At 45.7% G+C, this 25339-nt stretch overlaps 1 protein-coding gene across 1 annotated transcript in view; it reads right to left on the bottom strand.

The window, feature by feature from the left end:
• OBSCN (obscurin, cytoskeletal calmodulin and titin-interacting RhoGEF) overlaps positions 1-25339 on the bottom strand; it is a 577179-nt gene that overhangs the window by 300563 nt on the left and 251277 nt on the right. Inside the window, 8 exon segments of the mRNA XM_056518694.1 lie at positions 3298-3367; positions 5040-5258; positions 6253-6348; positions 6787-6831; positions 15259-15456; positions 15529-15650; positions 18848-18923; positions 19028-19306. Of these exon segments, the coding sequence (XP_056374669.1) occupies positions 3298-3367; positions 5040-5258; positions 6253-6348; positions 6787-6831; positions 15259-15456; positions 15529-15650; positions 18848-18923; positions 19028-19306 (1105 nt within the window).

Here is a 25339-nt window from a genome sequence, read left to right as displayed (position 1 = left end):
TACTCACCCTGGTACAGATGACCCCAGAACATCCTTCACTACACAGCTCTATGATAAGGGGCTGCCCCAGTACTGACCCTGGTACAGATGACCTCAGAACATCCTCTACTACACAGCTCTATGATAAGGGGCTGCCCCAGTACTCACCCTGGTACAGATGACCCCAGAACATCATCTACTACACAGCTCTATGATAAGGGGCTGCCCCAGTACTCACCCTGGTACAGATGACCCCAGAACATCCTTCACTACACAGCTCTATGATAAGGGGCTGCCCCAGTACTCACCCCAGTACAGATGACCCCAGAACATCCTCTACTACACAGCTCTATGATAAGGGGCTGCCCCAGTACTCACCCCGGTACAGATGACCTCAGAACATCCTCTACTACACAGCTCTATGATAAGGGGCTGCCCCAGTACTCACCCTGGTACAGATGACCCCAGAACATCCTCTACTACACAGCTCTATGATAAGGGGCTGCCCCAGTACTCACCCAGGTACAGATGACCCCAGAACATCCTCTACTACACAGCTCTATGATAAGGGGCTGCCCCGGTACTCACCCTGGTACAGATGACCTCAGAACATCCTCTACTACACAGCTCTATGATAAGGGGCTGCCCCAGTACTCACCCTGGTACAGATGACCCCAGAACATCCTCTACTACACAGCTCTATGATAAGGGGCTGCCCCGGTACTCACCCTGGTACAGATGACCTCAGAACATCCTCTACTACACAGCTCTATGATAAGGGGCTGCCCCAGTACTCACCCTGGTACAGATGACCCCAGAACATCCTCTACTACACAGCTCTATGATAAGGGGCTGCCCCGGTACTCACCCTGGTACAGATGACCTCAGAACATCCTCTACTACACAGCTCTATGATAAGGGGCTGCCCCAGTACTCACCCTGGTACAGATGACCCCAGAACATCCTTCACTACACAGCTCTATGATAAGGGGCTGCCCCAGTACTCACCCTGGTACAGATGACCTCAGAACATCCTCTACTACACAGCTCTATGATAAGGGGCTGCCCCAGTACTCACTCTGGTACAGATGACCCCAGAACATCCTCTACTACACAGCTCTATGATAAGGGGCTGCCCCGGTACTCACCCTGGTACAGATGACCCCAGAACATCCTCTACTACACAGCTCTATGATAAGGGGCTGCCCCAGTACTCACCCTGGTACAGATGACCCCAGAACATCATCTACTACACAGCTCTATGATAAGGGGCTGCCCCAGTACTCACCCCGGTACAGATGACCCCAGAACATCCTCTACTACACAGCTCTATGATAAGGGGCTGCCCCAGTACTCACCCTGATACAGATGACCCCAGAACATCCTCTACTACACAGCTCTATGATAAGGGGCTGCCCCAGTACTCACCCTGGTACAGATGACCCCAGAACATCCTCTACTACACAGCTCTATGATAAGGGGCTGCCCCAGTACTCACCCTGGTACAGATGACCCCAGAACATCCTCTACTACACAGCTCTATGATAAGGGGCTGCCCTAGTACTCACCCTGGTACAGATGACCCCAGAACATCCTCTACTACACAGCTCTATGATAAGGGGCTGCCCCAGTACTCACCCTGGTACAGATGACCCCAGAACATCCTCTACTACACAGCTCTATGATAAGGGGCTGCCCCAGTACTCACCCTGGTACAGATGACCCCAGAACATCCTCTACTACACAGCTCTATGATAAGGGGCTGCCCCAGTACTCACCCTGGTACAGATGACCCCAGAACATCCTCTACTACACAGCTCTATGATAAGGGGCTGCCCCAGTACTCACCCTGGTACAGATGACCCCAGAACATCCTCTACTACACAGCTCTATGATAAGGGGCTGCCCCAGTACTCACCCTGGTACAGATGACCTCAGAACATCCTCTACTACACAGCTCTATGATAAGGGGCTGCCCCAGTACTCACCCTGGTACAGATGACCCCAGAACATCCTCTACTACACAGCTCTATGATAAGGGGCTGCCCCAGTACTCACCCTGGTACAGATGACCCCAGAACATCCTCTACTACACAGCTCTATGATAAGGGGCTGCCCCGGTACGCACCCTGATACAGATGACCCCAGAACATCCTCTACTACACAGCTCTATGATAAGGGGCTGCCCCAGTACTCACCCTGGTACAGATGACCTCAGAACATCCTCTACTACACAGCTCTATGATAAGGGGCTGCCCCGGTACTCACCCTGGTACAGATGACCTCAGAACATCCTCTACTACACAGCTCTATGATAAGGGGCTGCCCCAGTACTCACCCCGGTACAGATGACCCCAGAACATCCTCTACTACACAGCTCTATGATAAGGGGCTGCCCCAGTACTCACCCTGATACAGATGACCCCAGAACATCCTCTACTACACAGCTCTATGATAAGGGGCTGCCCCAGTACTCACCCTGGTACAGATGACCCCAGAACATCCTCTACTACACAGCTCTATGATAAGGGGCTGCCCCAGTACTCACCCTGGTACAGATGACCCCAGAACATCCTCTACTACACAGCTCTATGATAAGGGGCTGCCCTAGTACTCACCCTGGTACAGATGACCCCAGAACATCCTCTACTACACAGCTCTATGATAAGGGGCTGCCCCAGTACTCACCCTGGTACAGATGACCCCAGAACATCCTCTACTACACAGCTCTATGATAAGGGGCTGCCCCAGTACTCACCCTGGTACAGATGACCCCAGAACATCCTCTACTACACAGCTCTATGATAAGGGGCTGCCCCAGTACTCACCCTGGTACAGATGACCCCAGAACATCCTCTACTACACAGCTCTATGATAAGGGGCTGCCCCAGTACTCACCCTGGTACAGATGACCCCAGAACATCCTCTACTACACAGCTCTATGATAAGGGGCTGCCCCAGTACTCACCCTGGTACAGATGACCTCAGAACATCCTCTACTACACAGCTCTATGATAAGGGGCTGCCCCAGTACTCACCCTGGTACAGATGACCCCAGAACATCCTCTACTACACAGCTCTATGATAAGGGGCTGCCCCAGTACTCACCCTGGTACAGATGACCCCAGAACATCCTCTACTACACAGCTCTATGATAAGGGGCTGCCCCGGTACGCACCCTGATACAGATGACCCCAGAACATCCTCTACTACACAGCTCTATGATAAGGGGCTGCCCCAGTACTCACCCTGGTACAGATGACCTCAGAACATCCTCTACTACACAGCTCTATGATAAGGGGCTGCCCCGGTACTCACCCTGGTACAGATGACCTCAGTGCGTCCTTCACGATCTTATCAGCTTCTGCCAGGATCTGTGCATCCTTTTCTGTAACACAAGACACAAAATGAAGATCCTCCTGTGGCCCCCACCTCTATGACTGCACCCCCCCCCAACACACATACAGGCCTCTTTGACTGCCACCCCCCACTTCTATGACTGACCTCCCCCCAAACCTCTATGACTGACCTCCCCCCCACACCTCTATGACTGACCCCCCCCATACCTCTATGACTGACCCCCCCATACCTCTATGACTGCCCCCCCACACCTCTACGACTAACCTCCCTCCCACACCTCTATGACTGACCTCCCCCCATACCTCTATGGCCGACCCCCCCCGTACCTCTATGACTGACCCCCCCCCCCATACCTCTATGACCGACCCCCCCATACCTCTATGACCGACCCCCCCATACCTCTATGACTGCCCCCCATACCTCTATGACCGACCCCCCCCATACCTCTATGACTGCCCCCCATACCTCTATGACCGACCCCCCCCATACCTCTATGACTGCCCCCCCACACCTCTATGACCGACCCCCCCCATACCTCTATGACCGACCCCCCCCCCATACCTCTATGACTGACCTCCCCCCCACACCTCTATGACCGACCCCCCCACACCTCTATGACCGACCCCCCCCATACCTCTATGACTGACCTCCCCCCCACACCTCTATGACCTCCCCCCCACACCTCTATGACCGACCCCCCCCCATACCTCTATGACCGACCCCCCCATACCTCTATGACTGACCTCCCCCCCACACCTCTATGACCGACCCCCCCCATACCTCTATGACCGACCCCCCCCCCATACCTCTATGACTGACCTCCCCCCCACCTCTATGACCGACCCCCCCCATACCTCTATGACTGCCCCCCCATACCTCTATGACCGACCCCCCCCACACCTCTATGACCGACCCCCCCCATACCTCTATGACTGACCTCCCCCCCACACCTCTATGACTGACCTCCCCCCCACACCCTATGACCGACCCCCCCCATACCTCTATGACTGCCCCCCCATACCTCTATGACCGACCCCCCCCATACCTCTATGACCTCCCCCCCACACCTCTATGACCGACCCCCCCCATACCTCTATGACCGACCCCCCCCCCCATACCTCTATGACTGACCTCCCCCTCACCTCTATGACCGACCCCCCCCATACCTCTATGACTGCCCCCCCATACCTCTATGACCGACCCCCCCCACACCTCTATGACCGACCCCCCCCCATACCTCTATGACTGACCTCCCCCCCACACCTCTATGACTGACCTCCCCCCCACACCCTATGACCGACCCCCCCCATACCTCTATGACTGACCTCCCCCCCACACCTCTATGACTGCCCCCCCATACCTCTATGACCGACCCCCCCCACACCTCTATGACCGACCCCCCCCCATACCTCTATGACTGACCTCCCCCCCACACCTCTATGACTGACCTCCCCCCCACACCCTATGACCGACCCCCCCCATACCTCTATGACTGACCTCCCCCCCACACCTCTATGACTGCCCCCCCATACCTCTATGACCGACCCCCCCCATACCTCTATGACCTCCCCCCCATACCTCTATGACCCCCCCCCCCATACCTCTATGACCGACCCCCCCCATACCTCTATGACTGACCTCCCCCCCACATCTATGACTACCCCCCCACATCTTGGTCACTGGCACCATCCCCCATTCACCTTCTAACACCTCCACCGATGCGCTGCATATTGACTGGCCCACTTTGTTGGTGGCGATGCAGGTATACGCCCCGGTGAACTCTGTGCCCACGTCCAGCAGGATCAGGCTGTGGTGCATGTTGGAGCGCGCCAACTTATAGCCCCTCGTCTCGGGTCTGATCCATAGAACGTCTTCTGGAGATTCCTCCTTCAACCAAGTGACTGTGGGAGACGGGATCCCTGGAATACACAACGGTGGAAACAACAGCAGAATAGTGAGTGCAGCTCTGGGGGATAAGACATGATGTAACAGGAGAATAGTGAGTGCAGCTCTGGAGGATAAGACCTGATGTAACAGCAGAATAGTGAGTGCAGCTCTGGAGGATAAGATATGATGTATCAGCAGAATAGTGAGTGCAGCTCTGGGGGATAAGACATGATGTAACAGGAGAATAGTGAGTGCAGCTCTGGAGGATAAGACATGATGTAACAGCAGAATAGTGAGTGCAGCTCTGGAGGATAAGGCATGATGTAACAGCAGAATAGTGAGTGCAGCTCTGGAGGATAAGACCTGTTGTAACAGCAGAATAGTGAGTGCAGCTCTGGAGGATAAGACCTGTTGTAACAGCAGAATAGTGAGTGCAGCTCTGGAGGATAAGGCATGATGTAACAGCAGAATAGTGAGTGCAGCTCTGGAGGATAAGACCTGTTGTAACAGCAGAATAGTGAGCGCAGCTCTGGAGGATAAGACATGATGTAACAACAGAATAGTGAGTGCAGCTCTGAAGGATAAGACATTATGTATCAGCAGAATAGTGAGTGCAGCTCAGGAGGATAAGACATGATGTAACAGCAGAATAGTGAGTGCAGCTCTGGAGGATAAGACATGATGTAACAGGAGAACAGTGAGTGCAGCTCTGGAGGATAAGACATGATGTAACAACAGAATAGTGAGTGCAGCTCTGGAGGATAAGACATTATGTATCAGCAGAATAGTGAGTGCAGCTCTGGAGGAAAAGACATGATGTAACAGCAGAGTAGTGACTGCAGCTCTGGAGGATAAGATATGATGTATCAGCAGAATAGTGACTGCAGCTCTGGAGGGGGTTGTTTAAGCTGAGGATCAGAGCTCTGGCCACTGTGTATTATGTATAATTATTATGTAATGAATCAGGGAAGTACTTGTGAGGGAAGATGCGGAGATCCCCTTTAAGCTGATATAATGGGGCTTTACCTTCCACCTTCACAGATAAGGTGATGCTCGAGCCCTTCAGCACCTTCTTGTTTGTGAATCTCTCCAGGAACATCGGAGGGACCGGCTTCTCCAGGTCTGCAGGAGACATGACAGACTGAGACCATGACAGACTGAGACCATGACAGACTGAGACCATGACAGACTGAGACCATGACAGACTGAGACCATGACAGACTGAGACCATGACAGACTGAGACCATGACAGACTGAGACCATGACAGATCCTGCACCGGTGACATTACCGCATCCTACTCCAGCCAAACTTTTTTATCGGTCATTTGTATAGTGGCAGCATACCCCTCAGCGCTGTACAGATGGCAATCGAGGCCGCTGCAGCCCCTCCCCAGGGAACAAGGGAGTCAGCTGATGACATCACAGTGACATCATCACCATGCACTGACTGTAAGCTGCTATTGGTGAAAGTCCCTCAGAGTTTGTATATGGCGCCCCCTGGGGTGATCTCAGGCTTTGTACTGGAGGATGCCTCGTGGACAATCATCACACCCTACTAACCTCCGACCTCCTCCGCAGACTTCTCTTTCTGCAGCTCTCCTGGACCTGGAATGAAACCGGAAATAAGAGAGGACCAGAGAAAAGACACCATATCCTATGTATAGGACACTAAAAGGGATTGATTAGTCATGTCTAATCTGTAAGGATGAGATTTGTTCATGGATTGATTGGTCATGTCTGATCAGTATGGATGGGATTTGTACATGGATCGATTATATATGTTTGATCTATAAGGATGAGATTTATACATGGATTGATTAGTCATGTCTGATCTGTAAGGATGAGATTTGTACGTGGATTGATTAGTCTTGTCTGATCCGTAAGGATGAGATTTGTTCATGGATTGATTGGTCATGTCTGATTTGTAAGGATGGGATTTATACATGGATTGATTAGTCATGTCTGATCAGTATGGATGGGATTTGTACATGGATTAATTATATATGTTTGGTCTGTAAGGATGAGATTTGTAGGGGAATTGATTAGTCATGTCTGATCTGTAAGGATGAAAATTTTTCATGGATTGATTAGTCATGCCTGATCTGTAAGGATGAGATTTGTACATGGATTGATTAGTCATGTCTGATCAGTATAGATGGGATTTGTACATGGATTGATTAGTCATGTCTGATCAGTATGGATGGGATTTGTATTTGAGTTCACTAGTCGTGATTGATCAGTATGGATTAGATTTGTACATATAGATTAATTAGTCCTATGTGATAAGTATCGATGGGATTTTGTACATGGATTGATTAGTCATGTCTGATCAATATGGATAGAATTTTGTACATGGATTGATAAGTCATGTCTGATTAGTATAGATGGTATTTGTACATGGATTGATAAGTAATGTCTGTTCAGTATGGAAAGGATTTGTACATGGATCAATTATTCATGTCTGATTTGTATGGATAGGATTTGCAAATGGATTGATTGGTCATGTCTGATCAGTATAAATCGGATCTTGTACATAGATTGATTAGTCATGTCTAATTAGTATGGATAGGATTTGTACATGGATTGATTGGTCATGTCTGATCAGTATGGAGAGGATTTGTACATAGATTGATTAGTCATGTCTAATTAGTATGGATAGGATTTGTACATGGATTGATTAGTAATGTCTAATTAGTATGGATAGGATTTGTACATGGATTGATTAGTCATGTCTGATTAGTATGTATGGGATTTTGTACATGGATTGATTATAGTCATGTCTGATTAGTATGGATAGGATTTGTACATGGATCAATTATTCATGTCTGATTTGTATGGATAGGATTTGTACATGGATTGATTGGTCATGTCTGATCAGTATAAATCGGATCTTGTACATAGATTGATTAGTCATGTCTAATTAGTATGGATAGGATTTGTACATGGATTGATTAGTCATGTCTAATTAGTATGGATAGGATTTGTACATGGATTGATTAGTCATGTCTGATTAGTATTGATGGGATTTTGTACATGGATTGATTAGTCATGTCTGATCAGTTTGGATAAAATTTGAACATAGAATTATTTTTGTCATGAATGATCTGTATAAATGAGATTTATACACGGATTGATTAGCATTATTTGATTAGTATGGATAGGATTTGTACATGGATTGATTAGTCATGTCTGATTAATATAGATGGGATTTGTACATGGATTGATTAGTCATGTCTGATTAGTATGGATGGGATTTGTACATGGATTAACTATTCATGTCTTATTTGTATGGATATGATTTGTACATGGATTGATTAGTCATGTCTGATCAGTATAGATGGTATTTGTACATGGATTGATAAGTAATGTCTGATCAGTATGGAAAGGATTTGCACATGGATCAATTATTCATGTCTGATTTGTATGGATAGGATTTGTAAATGGATTGATCAGTCATGTCTGATCAGTATGGAAAGGATTTGCACATGGATCAATTATTCATGTCTGATTTGTATGGACAGGATTTGTAAATGGATTGATCAGTCATGTCTGATCAGTATGGAAAGGATTTGTACATGGATTGATTGGTCATGTCTGATTTGTATGGATAGGATTTGTACATGGATTGATTGGTCATGTCTGATCAGTATGGATAGGATTTGTACATGGATTGATTGGTCATGTCTGATCAGTATGGATAGGATTTGTACATGGATTGATTGGTCATGTCTGATCAATATGGATAGGATTTGTACATGGATTGATTGGTCATGTCTGATCAGTATGGATGGGATTTGTACATGGATTGATTGGTCATGTCTGATTTGTATGGATGTGATATATCCAGTTCATTATGTCTCTGTTCAAGGTATATGAGATACTCAACCAACTCTGTACAAAGGACGATTACCATAACATTTTACATCCCTTAAAGACGCACTCCAGGATTTTTTGTGTTTTTATAGTGCGGCATAGGCTCTTATTAGAGAATAATGTAGAGGTCCTTGTGTATGTCTATTTTAGCTGATGTGGCAGGTATGTGTTTTTAGCCATATTGATACTATCTCTGAAATGATTTCCTAATGCTGCCTACATTTCCCATGAATCTTCTGTCAGAGTCTCTTCACTGCAGTTCACCTAAAGAGACCAACCTAACACCTGGCTAGACGTCAGGAACCAGAAGCCTAAACCGCTGAGACTCATAAGTGTGTTGGGATCAGTTCACACAATGTGCAGTTTTGGTGCGTTTTCCGTTTATTTTTGACAAATATTGTCATGAGGCAAAAGATTTGACCTGTTATCACAATTGAAGTGTTTTATGAAGATTTGAGGTCTTCAGGCTGTGTTCACATGCTGCATTTTTACCACATTTTTGTAGCATTCATACCACAGTTTGGCGTATTTTTATAGGTTTTTCCAAAATCGTGGTAAAATGTATGCATTTTTACTGCAAAAAGTGCAATCAAATAGTGCCATTTTCCTGCAACATAAAAAATGCAACAAAGTGAACACAGCCTCAAGGGGGGAGTATAACTACTATGTATATCCTGATCTCTTAGAGATAGCAGCAGTATACAGATAGAGCTGGAGGGGAGGTGTATAACTACTACGTATATCCTGATCCCTTAGAGATAACAGCAGTATACAGATAGAGCTGGAGGGGAGGGGTATAACTACTATATATCCTGATCCCTTAGAGATAGCAGCAGTATACAGATAGAGCTGGACGGGAGGTGTATAACTACTACGTATATCCAGATCCCTTAGAGATAGCAGCAGTATACAGATAGAGCTGGAGGGGGAGGTGTATAACTACTATATATCCTGATCCCATAGAGATAACAGCAGTATACAGATAGAGCTGGAGGGGAGGTGTATAACTACTATATATCCTGATCGCATAGAGATAACAGCAGCAGTATACAGATAGAGCTGGAGGGAAAATGTATAACTACTATATATCCCGATCCCATAGAGATAGCAGCAGTATAGAGATAGAGCTGGAGGGGGGGTGTATAACTACTATATATATCCTGATCCCATAGAGATAGCAGCAGTATACAGATAGAGCTGGAGGGGAGATGTATAACTACTATATATCCTGATCCCATAGAGATAGCAGCAGTATAGAGATAAAGCTGGAGGGAGGGTGTATAACTACTATATATCCTGATCCCATAGAGATAGCAGTAGTATACAGATAGAGCTGGAGGGGAGGTGTATAACTACAATACATCCTGATCCTATAGATATAGCAGCAGTATACAGACAGAGCTGGAGGGGAGATGTATAACTACTATATATCCTGATCCTATAGAGATAACAGCAGTATACAGATAGAGCTGGAGGGGTATAACTACTATATATCCTGATCCCATAGAGATAACAGCAGTATACAGATAGAGCTGGAGGGGTATAACTACTATATATCCTGATCCCATAGAGATAACAGCAGTATACAGATAGAGCTGGAGGGGAGGTGTACAACTACTATATATCCTGATCCCATAGATATAGCAGCACTATACAGATAGAGCTGGAGGGGAGGTGTAGGTGTATAACTACTATATATCCTGATCCCATAGATATAGCAGCAGTATACAGATAGAGCTGGAGGGGAGGTGTATAACAACTATATATCCTGATCCTATAGAGATAGCAGCAGTATACAGATAGAGCTGGAGGGGATGTGTATAACTACTATATATCCTCATCCTATAGAGATAGCAGCAGTATACAGATAGAGCTGGAGGGGTATAACTACTATACATTGTGATCCTATAGAGATAGCAGCAGTATACAGATAGAGCTGGAGGGGTATAACTACTATACATCCTGATCCTATAGAGATAACTGCAGTATACAGATAGAGCTGGAGGGGAGGTGTATAACTACTATATATCCTGATCCCATAGAGATGACAGCAGTATACAGATAGAGCTGGAGGGGAGGGGTATAACTACTATACATCCTCATCCTATAGAGATAGCAGCAGTATACAGATAGAGCTGGAGGGGAGGGGTATAACTACTATACATAGTGATCCTATAGAGATAGCAGCAGTATACAGATAGAGCTGGAGGGGAGATGTATAACTACTATATATCTTGATCCCATAGAGATAGCAGCAGTATACAGATAGAGCTGGAGGGGAGGTGTATAACTACTATATATACTGATCCCATAGAGATAACAGCAGTACACAGATAGAGCTGGAGGGGAGGGGTATAACTACTATACATCCTCATCCTATAGAGATAGCAGCAGTATACAGATAGAGCTGGAGGGGAGGGGTATAACTACTACATATTCTCATCCTATAAAGATAACAGCAGTATACAGCTAGAGCTGGAAGGGAGGTGTATAACTACTATATATCCTGATCCTATAGAGATAGCAGCAGTATACAGATAGAGCTGGAGGGGAGGTGTATAACTACTATACATCCTCATCCTATAGAGATAGCAGCAGTATACAGATAGAGCTGGAGGGGAGGGGTATAACTACTATAGAGATAGCAGCAGTAAACAGATAGAGCTGGAGGGGAGGGGTATAACTACTATACATCCTCATCCTATAGAGATAGCAGCAGTATACAGATAGAGCTGGAGGGGAAGGGTATAACTACTATACATCCTCATCCTATAGAGATAGCAGCAGTATACAGATAGAGCTGGAGGGGAGGGGTATAACTACTATATATCCTCATCCTATAGAGATAGCAGCAGTATACAGATAGAGCTGGAGGGGAGGGGTATAACTACTGTATATCCTCATCCTATAGAGATAGCAGCAGTATACAGATAGAGCTGGAGGGGAGGTGTATAACTACTATATATCCTCATCCTATAGAGATAGCAGCAGTATACAGATAGAGCTGGAGGGGAGGGGTATAACTACTATATATCCTCATCCTATAGAGATAGCAGCAGTATACAGATAGAGCTGGAGGGGAGGGGAATAACTACTATATATCCTGATCCCATAGAGATAGCAGCAGTATACAGATAGAGCTGGAGGGGAGGGGTATAACTACTGTATATCCTGATCCTATAGAGATAGCAGCAGTATACAGATAGAGCTGGAGGGGAAGTGTATAACTACTATATATCCTCATCCTATAGAGATAGCAGCAGTATACAGATAGAGCTGGAGGGGAGGGGTATAACTACTATAGAGATAGCAGCAGTATACAGATAGAGCTGGAGGGGGGGTGTATAACTACTATATATATCCTGATCCCATAGAGATAGCAGCAGTATACAGATAGAGCTGGAGGGGAGGGGTATAACTACTATACATCCTCATCCTATAGAGATAGCAGCAGTATACAGATAGAGCTGGAGGGGAGGGGTATAACTACTATACATAGTGATCCTATAGAGATAGCAGCAGTATACAGATAGAGCTGGAGGGGAGATGTATAACTACTATATATCTTGATCCCATAGAGATAGCAGCAGTATACAGATAGAGCTGGAGGGGAGGTGTATAACTACTATATATACTGATCCCATAGAGATAACAGCAGTACACAGATAGAGCTGGAGGGGAGGGGTATAACTACTATACATCCTCATCCTATAGAGATAGCAGCAGTATACAGATAGAGCTGGAGGGGAGGGGTATAACTACTACATATTCTCATCCTATAAAGATAACAGCAGTATACAGCTAGAGCTGGAAGGGAGGTGTATAACTACTATATATCCTGATCCTATAGAGATAGCAGCAGTATACAGATAGAGCTGGAGGGGAGGTGTATAACTACTATACATCCTCATCCTATAGAGATAGCAGCAGTATACAGATAGAGCTGGAGGGGAGGGGTATAACTACTATAGAGATAGCAGCAGTAAACAGATAGAGCTGGAGGGGAGGGGTATAACTACTATACATCCTCATCCTATAGAGATAGCAGCAGTATACAGATAGAGCTGGAGGGGAAGGGTATAACTACTATACATCCTCATCCTATAGAGATAGCAGCAGTATACAGATAGAGCTGGAGGGGAGGGGTATAACTACTATATATCCTCATCCTATAGAGATAGCAGCAGTATACAGATAGAGCTGGAGGGGAGGGGTATAACTACTGTATATCCTCATCCTATAGAGATAGCAGCAGTATACAGATAGAGCTGGAGGGGAGGTGTATAACTACTATATATCCTCATCCTATAGAGATAGCAGCAGTATACAGATAGAGCTGGAGGGGAGGGGTATAACTACTATATATCCTCATCCTATAGAGATAGCAGCAGTATACAGATAGAGCTGGAGGGGAGGGGAATAACTACTATATATCCTGATCCCATAGAGATAGCAGCAGTATACAGATAGAGCTGGAGGGGAGGGGTATAACTACTGTATATCCTGATCCTATAGAGATAGCAGCAGTATACAGATAGAGCTGGAGGGGAAGTGTATAACTACTATATATCCTCATCCTATAGAGATAGCAGCAGTATACAGATAGAGCTGGAGGGGAGGGGTATAACTACTATAGAGATAGCAGCAGTATACAGATAGAGCTGGAGGGGTATAACTACTATAGAGATAGCAGCAGTATACAGATAGAGCTGGAGGGGAGGGGTATAACTACTATAGAGATAGCAGCAGTATACAGATAGAGCTGGAGGGGAGGGGTATAACTACTATAGAGATAGCAGCAGTATACAGATAGAGCTGGAGGGGAGGGGTATAACTACTATAGCGATAGCAGCAGTATACAGATAGAGCTGGAGGGGAGGGGTATAACTACTATATATCCTCATCCTATAGAGATAGCAGCAGTATACAGATAGAGCTGGAGCGGAGGGGTATAACTACTATAGAGATAGCAGCAGTATACAGATAGAGCTGGAGGGGAGGGGTATAACTACTATATATCCTCATCCTATAGAGATAGCAGCAGTATACAGATAGAGCTGGAGGGGAGGGGTATAACTACTATAGAGATAGCAGCAGTATACAGATAGAGCTGGAGGGGTATAACTACTACATCTCTAGTCCACACAGATCAGACATGACTAGACGATCCTGTATAGCGCGGATGTGACGCTGCAGCGCTTGCTGTATACACCCATGTAATATATCAGTATACAGATAGAGCTGGAGGGGTATAACTACTATAGAGATAGCAGCAGTATACAGATAGAGCTGGAGGGGTATAACTACTACATCTCTAGTCCACACAGATCAGACATGACTAGACGATCCTGTATAGCGCGGATGTGACGCTGCAGCGCTTGCTGTATACACCCATGTAATATATCAGTATACAGATAGAGCTGAAGGGGAGGGGTATAACTACTATAGAGATAGCAGCAGTATACAGATAGAGCTGGAGGGGTATAACTACTATATATACTGATCCTATAGAGATAGCAGCAGTATACAGATAGAGCTGGAGGGGTATAACTAGTATAGAGATAGCAGCAGTATACAGATAGAGCTGGAGGGGTATAACTACTATAGAGATAGTAGCAGTATACAGATAGAGCTGGAGGGGTATAACTACTATAGAGATAGTAGCAGTATACAGATAGAGCTGGAGGGGTATAACTACTATAGAGATAGTAGCAGTATATAGATAGAGCTGGAGGGGTATAACTACTATAGAGATAGCAGCAGTATATAGATAGAGCTGGAGGGGTATAACTACTATAGAGATAGCAGCAGTATACAGATAGAGCTGGAGGGGTATAACTACTACATCTCTAGTCCACACAGATCAGACATGACTAGACGATCCTGTATAGTGCGGATGTGACGCTGCAGCGCTTGCTGTATACACCCATGTAATATATCAGTATACAGATAGAGCTGAAGGGGAGGGGTATAACTACTATAGAGATAGCAGCAGTATACAGATAGAGCTGGAGGGGAGGTGTATAACTACTATATATCCTGATCCCATAGAGATGACAGCAGTATACAGATAGAGCTGGAGGGGTATAACTACTACATCTCTAGTCCACACAGATCAGACATGACTAGACGATCCTGTATAGTGCGGATGTGTCGCACCTTTCACCGATAACCTGGCGGAAGAATATGCAGATCCGGCGCAGTTACTCATGTAGGCGGAGTATTCCCCGGCGTCCTCGCGCCTCACATTGAGGATCTCCAGGACGTGCAGCTTCTTCTTCTTGGTCAGCAGGATCCGCTCGGAGGCGAGGAGCGGCTGCCCGTCCTTAAACCAATAGAGCCGCGGGCGAGGTAACCCTAGGAGCACGTACACCCTGTTATTATACATCCCCCACATGACACCCGCCCCCCCGATAACACTGCTGGTACCTTTCATTCTGATTTGGAATCTGGCGATTGGGGTCCCGGGGGCCACGAGGACATCTCTGAGCTCCTCCAGGATCTGTGGCAGCTGCTCCTGCTCCGAGGACGACTCCAGACTCTCCTGTTCCCTACAAATACAGAGAACCCTGATCAGAGGGCCGATAGGACACGGTATAACAGCAGAATAGTGAGTGCAGCTCTGGAGGATAGGACATGATGTAACAGGAGAATAGTGAGTGCAGCTCTAGAGGATAGGACATGATGTAACAGGAGAATAGTGAGTGCAGCTCTGGAGGAGAAGACATGATGTAACAGGAGAATAGTGAGTGCAGCTCTGGAGGAGAAGACATGGTATAACTGCAGAATAGTGAGTGCAGCTCTGGAGGATAAGACATGATGTAACAGCAGAATAGGGAGTGCAGCTCTGGAGGATAAGACATGATGTAACAGCAGAATAGTGAGTGCAGCTCTGGAGGATAACATATGGTATAACAGCAGAATAGTGAGTGCAGCTCTGGAGGATAACATATGGTATAACAGCAGAATAGTGAGTGCAGCTCTGGAGGATAACATATGGTATAACAGCAGAATAGTGAGTGCAGCTCTGGAGGATAACATATGATGTAACAGGAGAATAGTGAGTGCAGCTCTGGAGGATAACATATGGTATAACAGCAGAATAGTGAGTGCAGCTCTGGAGGATAAGACATGATGTAACAGCAGAATAGTGAGTGCAGCTCTGGAGGATATGACATGATGTAACAGCAGAATAGTGAGTGCAGCCCTGGAGGATAAGACATGATGTAACAGCAGAATAGTGAGTGCCACTCTGGAGGATAAGACATGATGTAACAGCAGAATAGTGAGTGCAACTCTGGAGGATAAGACATGATGTAACTGCAGAATAGTGAGTGCAGCCCTGGAGGATAAGACATGATGTAACAGCAGAATAGTGAGTGCCACTCTGGAGGATAAGACATGATGTAACAGCAGAATAGTGAGTGCAACTCTGGAGGATAAGACATGATGTAACAGCAGAATAGTGAGCGCAGCTCTGGAGGATAAGACATGATGTAACAGCAGAATAGTGAGTGCATCTCTGGAGGATAGGACACGGTATAACTGCAGAATAGTGAGTGCAGCTCTGGAGGATAAGACATGATGTAACAGCAGAATAGTGAGTGCAACTCTGGAGGATAAGACATGATGTAACAGCAGAATAGTGAGCGCAGCTCTGGAGGATAAGACATGATGTAACAGCAGAATAGTGAGTGCATCTCTGGAGGATAGGACACGGTATAACTGCAGAATAGTGAGTGCAGCTCTGGAGGATAGGACATGATGTAACAGCAGAATAGTGAGTGCAGCTCTAGAGGATAGGACATGATGTAACAGGAGAATAGTGAGTGCAGCTCTGGAGAATAAGACATGGTATAACAGCAGAATAGTGAGTGCAGCTCTAGAGGATAGGACATGATGTAACAGGAGAATAGTGAGTGCAGCTCTGGAGGATAGGACATGATGTAACAGCAGAATAGTGAGTGCAGCTCTGGAGGATAACATATGGTATAACAGCAGAATAGTGAGGGCAGCTCTAGAGGATAGGACATGATGTAACAGCAGAATAGTGAGTGCAGCTCTGGAGGATAACATATGGTATAACAGCAGAATAGTGAGTGCAGCTCTAGAGGATAGGACATGATGTAACAGCAGAATAGTGAGTGCAGCTCTGGAGGATAGGACATGATGTAACAGCAGAATAGTGAGTGCAGCTCTGGAGGATAACATATGGTATAACAGCAGAATAGTGAGTGCAGCTCTAGAGGATAGGACATGATGTAACAGCAGAATAGTGAGTGCAGCTCTGGAGGATAGGACATGATGTAACAGCAGAATAGTGAGTGCAGCTCTGGAGGATAACATATGGTATAACAGCAGAATAGTGAGTGCAGCTCTAGAGGATAGGACATGATGTAACAGCAGAATAGTGAGTGCAGCTCTGGAGGATAGGACATGATGTAACAGCAGAATAGTGAGCGCAGCTCTGGAGGAGAAGACATGGTATAACTGCAGAATAGTGAGTGCAGCTCTGGAGGATAAGACATGATGTAACAGCAGAATAGTGAGTGCAGCTCTGGAGGATAAGACATGATGTAACAGCAGAATAGTGAGTGCAGCTCTGGAGAATAAGACATGATGTAACAGCAGAATAGTGAGTGCAGCTCTGGAGGATAAGACATGATGTAACAGCAGAATAGTGAGTGCAGCTCTGGAGGAAAGGACATAATGTAACAGCAGAATAGTGAGTGCAGCTCTGGAGGATAAGACATGATGTAACAGCAGAATAGTGAGTGCATCTCTGGAGGATTGGACACGGTATAAATGCAGAATAGTGAGTGCAGCTCTGGAGGAAAGGACATAATGTAACAGCAGAATAGTGAGTGCAGCTCTGGAGGATAAGACATGATGTAACAGCAGAATAGTGAGTGCATCTCTGGAGGATAGGACACGGTATAACTGCAGAATAGTGAGTGCAGCTCTGGAGGATAAGACATGGTATAACTGCAGAATAGTGAGTGCAGCTCTGGAGGATAAGACATGGTATAACTGCAGAATAGTGAGCGCAGCTCTGGAGGATAAGACATGGTATAACTGCAGAATAGTGAGCGCAGCTCTGGAGGATAAGACATGGTATAACTGCAGAATAGTGAGTGCAACTCTGGAGGATAGGACATGGTATAACTGCAGAATAGTGAGTGCAGCTCTGGAGGAGAAGACATGATGTAACAGCAGAATAGTGAGCGCAGCTCTGGAGGATAAGATATGATGTAACAGCAGAATAGTGAGCGCAGCTCTGGAGGATAAGATATGATGTAACAGCAGAATAGTGAGTGCAGCTCTGGAGGATAAGACATGATATAACAGCAGAATAGTGAGTGCAGCTCTGGAGGATAAGACATGATGTAACAGCAGAATAGTGAGTGCAGCTCTGGAGGATAAGATATGATGTAACAGCAGAATAGTGAGTGCAGCTCTGGAGGATAAGATATGATGTAACAGCAGAATAGTGAGTGCAGCTCTGGAGGATAAGACATGATGTAACAGTAGAATAGTGAGTGCAGCTCTGGAGGATAAGACATGATGTAACAGCAGAATAGTGAGTGTAGACATGATGTAACAGCAGAATAGTGAATGCAGACATGATGTAACAGCAGAATAGTGAGTGCAGCTCTGGAGGATAAGACATGATGTAACAGCAGAATAGTGAGTGTAGACATGATGTAACAGCAGAATAGTGAGCGCAGACATGATGTAATAATGGTACCTGGACGCGTATCCCTGGGCACTGAAGTAGGACGAGGTCTCGGTGGCCTCTGCTGTGTCGTAGTCTGTACTGGTCACTAAAACACAGAGAATTAGTCAGAAGGTAGGTTGTCAGACAATGGGGGGTGCCTGGGGGGAGGGGTGCGTATACCGTAATATTGTATATATATATATGACTCACAGTCCACCCGGAGCTCCGCCTTGGTAGAGGCCACGCCCATTCTGTTCTCGGCCAGGCACCTGTAGACCCCCATGTCTGTGGGCACCACAGCGGTGATGATGAGCTGGTGGCAGCCATCTTGGTCCTCATTGATCATATAATGGTCGTCTTCCTCGATCACTTTACCGTCCTTGGACCAGCGCACGGTCGCCATCGGTTTTCCAATCACAACACAATCAAAGCTAACGGGATATCCGTCCAACACCTCCTGGTTCTGGAGCTCCGTGATAAAGATGGGCGCTGAAATAAGAGAGTGTAGTACGTCACCGCCATATCGTGTACTGCAGACAACCAACCGCCATATCGTGTACTGCAGACAACCAACCGCCATATCGTGTACTGCAGACAACCAACCGCCATATCGTGTACTGCAGACAACCAACCGCCATATCGTGTACTGCAGACAACCAACCGCCATATCGTGTACTGCAGACAACCAACCGCCATATCGTGTACTGCAGACAACCAACCGCCATATCATGTACTGCAGACAACCAACCGCCATATCGTGTACTGCAGACAACCAACCGCCATATCATGTACTGCAGACAACCAACCGCCATATCGTGTACTGCAGACAACCAACCGCCATATCGTGTACTGCAGACACCCAACAGCTATTTCAGCCCCATGTATCACTTAAATAATATAATAGTAATATAATGACATGTGATCACAGCCCCGCCCCCCGTATGACATCACTGATATAATATAATAGTAATATAATGACATGTGATCACAGCCCCGCCTCCTGTATGACATCACTGAAATAATATAATAGTAATATAATGACATGTGATCACAGCCCCGCCCCCTGTATGACATCACTGATATAATATAATAGTAATATAATGACATGTGATCACAGCCCCACCCCCTGTATGATATCACTGATATAATATGATGACATGTGATCACAGCCCCGCCCCATGTATGACATCACTGATAAAATAGTAATATAATGACGTGATTACAGCTCCGCCCCCTGTATATCACTGATATAATATAATAGTAATATAATGACATGTGATCACAGCCCCGCCCCCTGTATGACATCACTGATATAATATAATAGTAATATAATGACATGTGATTACAGCCACGCCCCCTGTATGACATCACTGATAAAATAGTAATATAATGACGTGATCACAGCCCCGCCCCCTGTATGACATCACTGATATAATATAATAGTAATATAATGACATGTGATCACAGCCCCGCACCCTGTATGACATCACTGATATAATAGTAATATAATGACATGTGATCACAGCCCCGCCCCCTGTAGGACATCACTGATATAATATAATAGTAATATAATGACATGTGATCACAGCCCCGCCCCCTGTATGACATCACTGATAAAATAGTAATATGACATGTGATCACAGCTCCGCCCCCTGTATGACATCACTGATATAATAGTAATATAATGACATGTGATCACAGCTCCGCCCCCTGTATGACATCACTGATATAATATAATAGTAATATTATGACATGTGATCACAGCCCCGCCCCCTGGATGACATCACTGATATAATATAATAGTAATATAATGACATGTTATCACAGCCCCGCCCTTTGTATGACATCACTGATATAATACAATAGTAATATAATGACATGTGATCACAGCCCCGCCCCCTGTATGACATCACTGATATAATGTAATAGTAATATAATGACATGTGATCACAGCCCTGCCTCCTGTATGACATCACTGATATAATATAATAATAATATAATGACATGTGATCACAGCCCCACCCCCTGTATGACATCACTGATATAATATAATAGTAATATAATGACATGTGATCACAGCCCCGCACCCTGTATGACATCACTGATATAATATACCGTATATACTCGAGTATAAGCCGACCCGAGTATAAGCCGAGACCCCTAATTTCAACCAAAAATCCCAGGAAAAGTTATTGACTCGAGTATAAGCCTAGGGTGGGAAATACCTCATCCCCCCCTGTCATCATCCAGACCCGTCATTAACATCCTCATCATCATCCCCTTGTCATCATCCCACACATCCCCCCTTCATCATCCCCTTATCATCCCACACATCCCCCTTCATCATCCCCTTGTCATCATCCCACACATCCCCCCTTCATCATCCCCTTATCATCCCACACATCCCCCCTTCATCATCCCCTTATCATCCCGCACATCCCCCCTTCATCATCCCCTTATCATCCCACACATCCCCCCTTCATCATCCCCTTATCATCCCGCACATCCCCCCTTCATCATCCCCTTATCATCCCGCACATCCCCCCTTCATCATCCCCTTATCATCCCACACATCCCCCCTTCATCATCCCCTTGTAATCATCCCCACCCCCCTTCATCATCCCCACACCCCCCCTTCATCATCCTCTTCTCATCATTCGCCCTCAGTGGTCTTCAACCTGCGGACCTCCAGAGGTTTCAAAACTACAACTCCCAGCAAGCCCGGGCAGCCATCGGCTGTCCGGGCTTGCTGGGAGTTGTAGTTTTGAAACCTCCGGAGGTCCGCAGGTTGAAGACCACTGCGGCCTTCAACATCATCCAGCCCCCTCTCACCCCCTTTAGTTCTGAGTACTCACCTCAGCTCGGCGCTGGTCCGGTCCTGCAGGGCTGTCCGGTGAGGAGGTGGTCCGGTGAGGAGGTGGTCCGGGCTGCTATCTTCACCGGGGGCGCCTCTTCTCCGCGCTTCCGGCCCGGAATAGATGCGTTGCCTTGACAATGACGCAAATGACGCACCTCTGCGTCGTTGTCACGGCAACGTGACTATTCTGAGGCCGGGCCCGAAGCGCTTAGAAGAGGCCTCCCCGGTGAAGATAGCAGCCCGGAACCACTATCCCACCGGACCACCTCCTCACCGGACAGTCCTGCAGGACCGGACCAGCGCCGAGCGGAGGTGAGTACTCAGAACTAAAGGGGGTGAGAGGGGGCTGGATGATGTTGAAGGCCGCAGTGGTCTTCAACCTGCGGACCTCCGGAGGTTTCAAAACTACAACTCCCAGCAAGCCCGGACAGCCGATGGCTGCCCGGGCTTGCTGGGAGTTGTAGTTTTGAAACCTCTGGAGGTCCGCAGGTTGAAGACCACTGCGGGTGGGGGAGTTCACTCGAGTATAAGCCGAGGGGGGTGTTTTCAGCACGAAAAATCGTGCTGAAAAACTCGGCTTATACTCGAGTATATACGGTAATAGTAATATAATGACATGTGATCACAGCCCCGCCCCCTGTATGACATCACTGATATAATATAATAGTAATATTATGACATGTGATCACCGCCCCGCCCCCTGTATGACATCACTGATATAATATAATAGTAATATAATGACATGTGATCACAGCCCCACCCCCTGTATGATATCACTGATATAATATGATGACATGTGATCACAGCCCCGCCCCCTGTATGACATCACTGATATAATATAATAGTAATATAATGACATGTGATCACAGCCCCGCCCCCTGTATGACATCACTGATATAATATAATAGTAATATAATGACATGTGATCACAGCCCCGCACCCTGTATGACATCACTGATATAATATAATAGTAATATAATGACATGTGATCACAGCCCCGCCCCCTGTATGACATCACTGATATAATATAATAGTAATATAATGACATGTGATCACAGCCCCGCCCCCTGTATGACATCACTGATATAATATAATAGTAATATAATGACATGTGCTCACAGCCCCGCCCCCTGTATGACATCACTGATATAATATAATAGTAATATAATGATATGTGATCACAGCCCCTCCTCCTGTATGACATCACTGATATAATATAATAGTAATATAATGATATGTGATCACAGCCCCGCCTCCTGTATGACATCACTGATATAATATAATAGTAATATAATGACATGTGATCACAGCCCCGCACCCTGTATGACATCACTGATATAATATAATAGTAATATAATGACATGTGATCACAGCCCCGCTCCCTGTATGACATCACTGATATAATATAATAGTAATATAATGACATGCGATCACAGCCCCACACCCTGTATGATATCACTGATATAATATGATGACATGGGATCACAGCCCCGCCCCCTGTATGACATCACTGATATAATATAATAGTAATATAATGACATGTGATCACAGCCCCACCCCCTGTATGACATCACTGATATAATATAATAGTAATATAATGACATGTGATCACAGCCCCGCCCCCTGTATGACATCACTGATATAATAGGAATATAACATTACTATGATCCCAGCCCCGCCCCCTGTATGACATCACTGATATAATAGGAATATAACATTACTATGATCCCAGCCCCGCCCCCTGTATGACATCACTGATATAATAGGAATATAACATTACTATGATCCCAGCCCTGCCCCCCGTATGACATCACTGATATAATAGGAATATAACATTACTATGATCCCAGCCCCGCCCCCCGTATGACATCACTGATATAATATAATAGTAATATAATGACATGTGATCCCAGCCCCGCCCCCTGTATGACATCACTGATATAATAGGAATATAACATTACTATGATCCCAGCCCCGCCCCCTGTATTACATCACTAATATAATAGGAATATAACATTACTATGATCCCAGCCCCGCCCCCTGTATGACATCACTGATATAATATAATAGTAATATAATGACATGTGATCCCAGCCCCGCCCCCTGTATGACATCACTGATATAATAGGAATATAACATTACTATGATCCCAGCCCCGCCCCCCGTATGACATCACTGATATAATAGGAATATAACATTACTATGATCCCAGCCCCGCCCTCTGTATGACATCACTGATATAATAGGAATATAACATTACTATGATCCCAGCCCCGCCCCCCGTATGACATCACTGATATAATAGGAATATAACATTACTATGATCCCAGCCCCGCCCCCCGTATGACATCACTGATATAATAGGAATATAACATTACTGTGATCCCAGCCCCGCCTCCTGTATGACATCACTGATATAATAGGAATATAACATTACTATGATCCCAGCCCCGCCTCCTGTATGACATCACTGATATAATAGGAATTTAACATTACTATGATCCCAGCCCCGCCTCCTGTATGACATCACTGATATAATAGGAATATCACATTACTATGATCCCAGCCCCGCCTCCTGTATGACATCACTGATATAACATAATAGTAATATAATGACATGTGATCACAGCCCCGCCCCCTGTATGACATCACTGATATAATATAATAGTAATATAATGACATGTGATCACCGCCCCGCCCCCTGTATGACATCACTGATATAATATAATAGTAATATAATGACATGTGATCCCAGCCCCGTAACCTGTATGACATCACTGATATAATAGGAATATAACATTACTGTGATCCCAGCCCCGCCCCCCGTATGACATCACTGATATAATAGGAATATAACATTACTATGATCCCAGCCCCGCCTCCTGTATGACATCACTGATATAATAGGAATATAACATTACTATGATCCCAGCCCCGCCTCCTGTATGACATCACTGATATAATAGGAATATAACATTACTGTGATCCCAGCCCCGCCCCCTGTATGACATCACTGATATAATAGGAATATAACATTACTGTGATCCCAGCCTCGCCCTCTGTATGACATCACTGATATAATAGGAATATAACATTACTGTGATCCCAGCCCCGCCTCCTGTATGACATCACTGATATAATAGGAATATAACATTACTGTGATCCCAGCCCCGCCTCCTGTATGACATCACTGATATAATAGGAATATAACATTACTATGATCCCAGCCCCGCCTCCTGTATGACATCACTGATATAATAGGAATATAACATTACTATGATCCCAGCCCCGCCTCCTGTATGACATCACTGATATAATAGGAATATAACATTACTGTGATCCCAGCCCCGCCCCCCGTATGACATCACTGATATAATAGGAATATAACATTACTATGATCCCAGCCCCGCCTCCTGTATGACATCACTGATATAATAGGAATATAACATTACTATGATCCCAGCCCCGCCTCCTGTATGACATCACTGATATAATAGGAATATAACATTACTGTGATCCCAGCCCCGCCCCCTGTATGACATCACTGATATAATAGGAATATAACATTACTGTGATCCCAGCCTCGCCCTCTGTATGACATCACTGATATAATAGGAATATAACATTACTGTGATCCCAGCCCCGCCTCCTGTATGACATCACTG

The sequence above is a fragment of the Hyla sarda genome, chromosome 5, assembly GCF_029499605.1.
Source record: "Hyla sarda isolate aHylSar1 chromosome 5, aHylSar1.hap1, whole genome shotgun sequence".
In the NCBI taxonomy this organism is placed as follows: Eukaryota; Metazoa; Chordata; class Amphibia; order Anura; family Hylidae; genus Hyla; species Hyla sarda.
The sequence above is the reverse complement of the archived record's forward strand: the minus strand, read 5'-3'. Positions and strand labels throughout refer to the sequence as shown.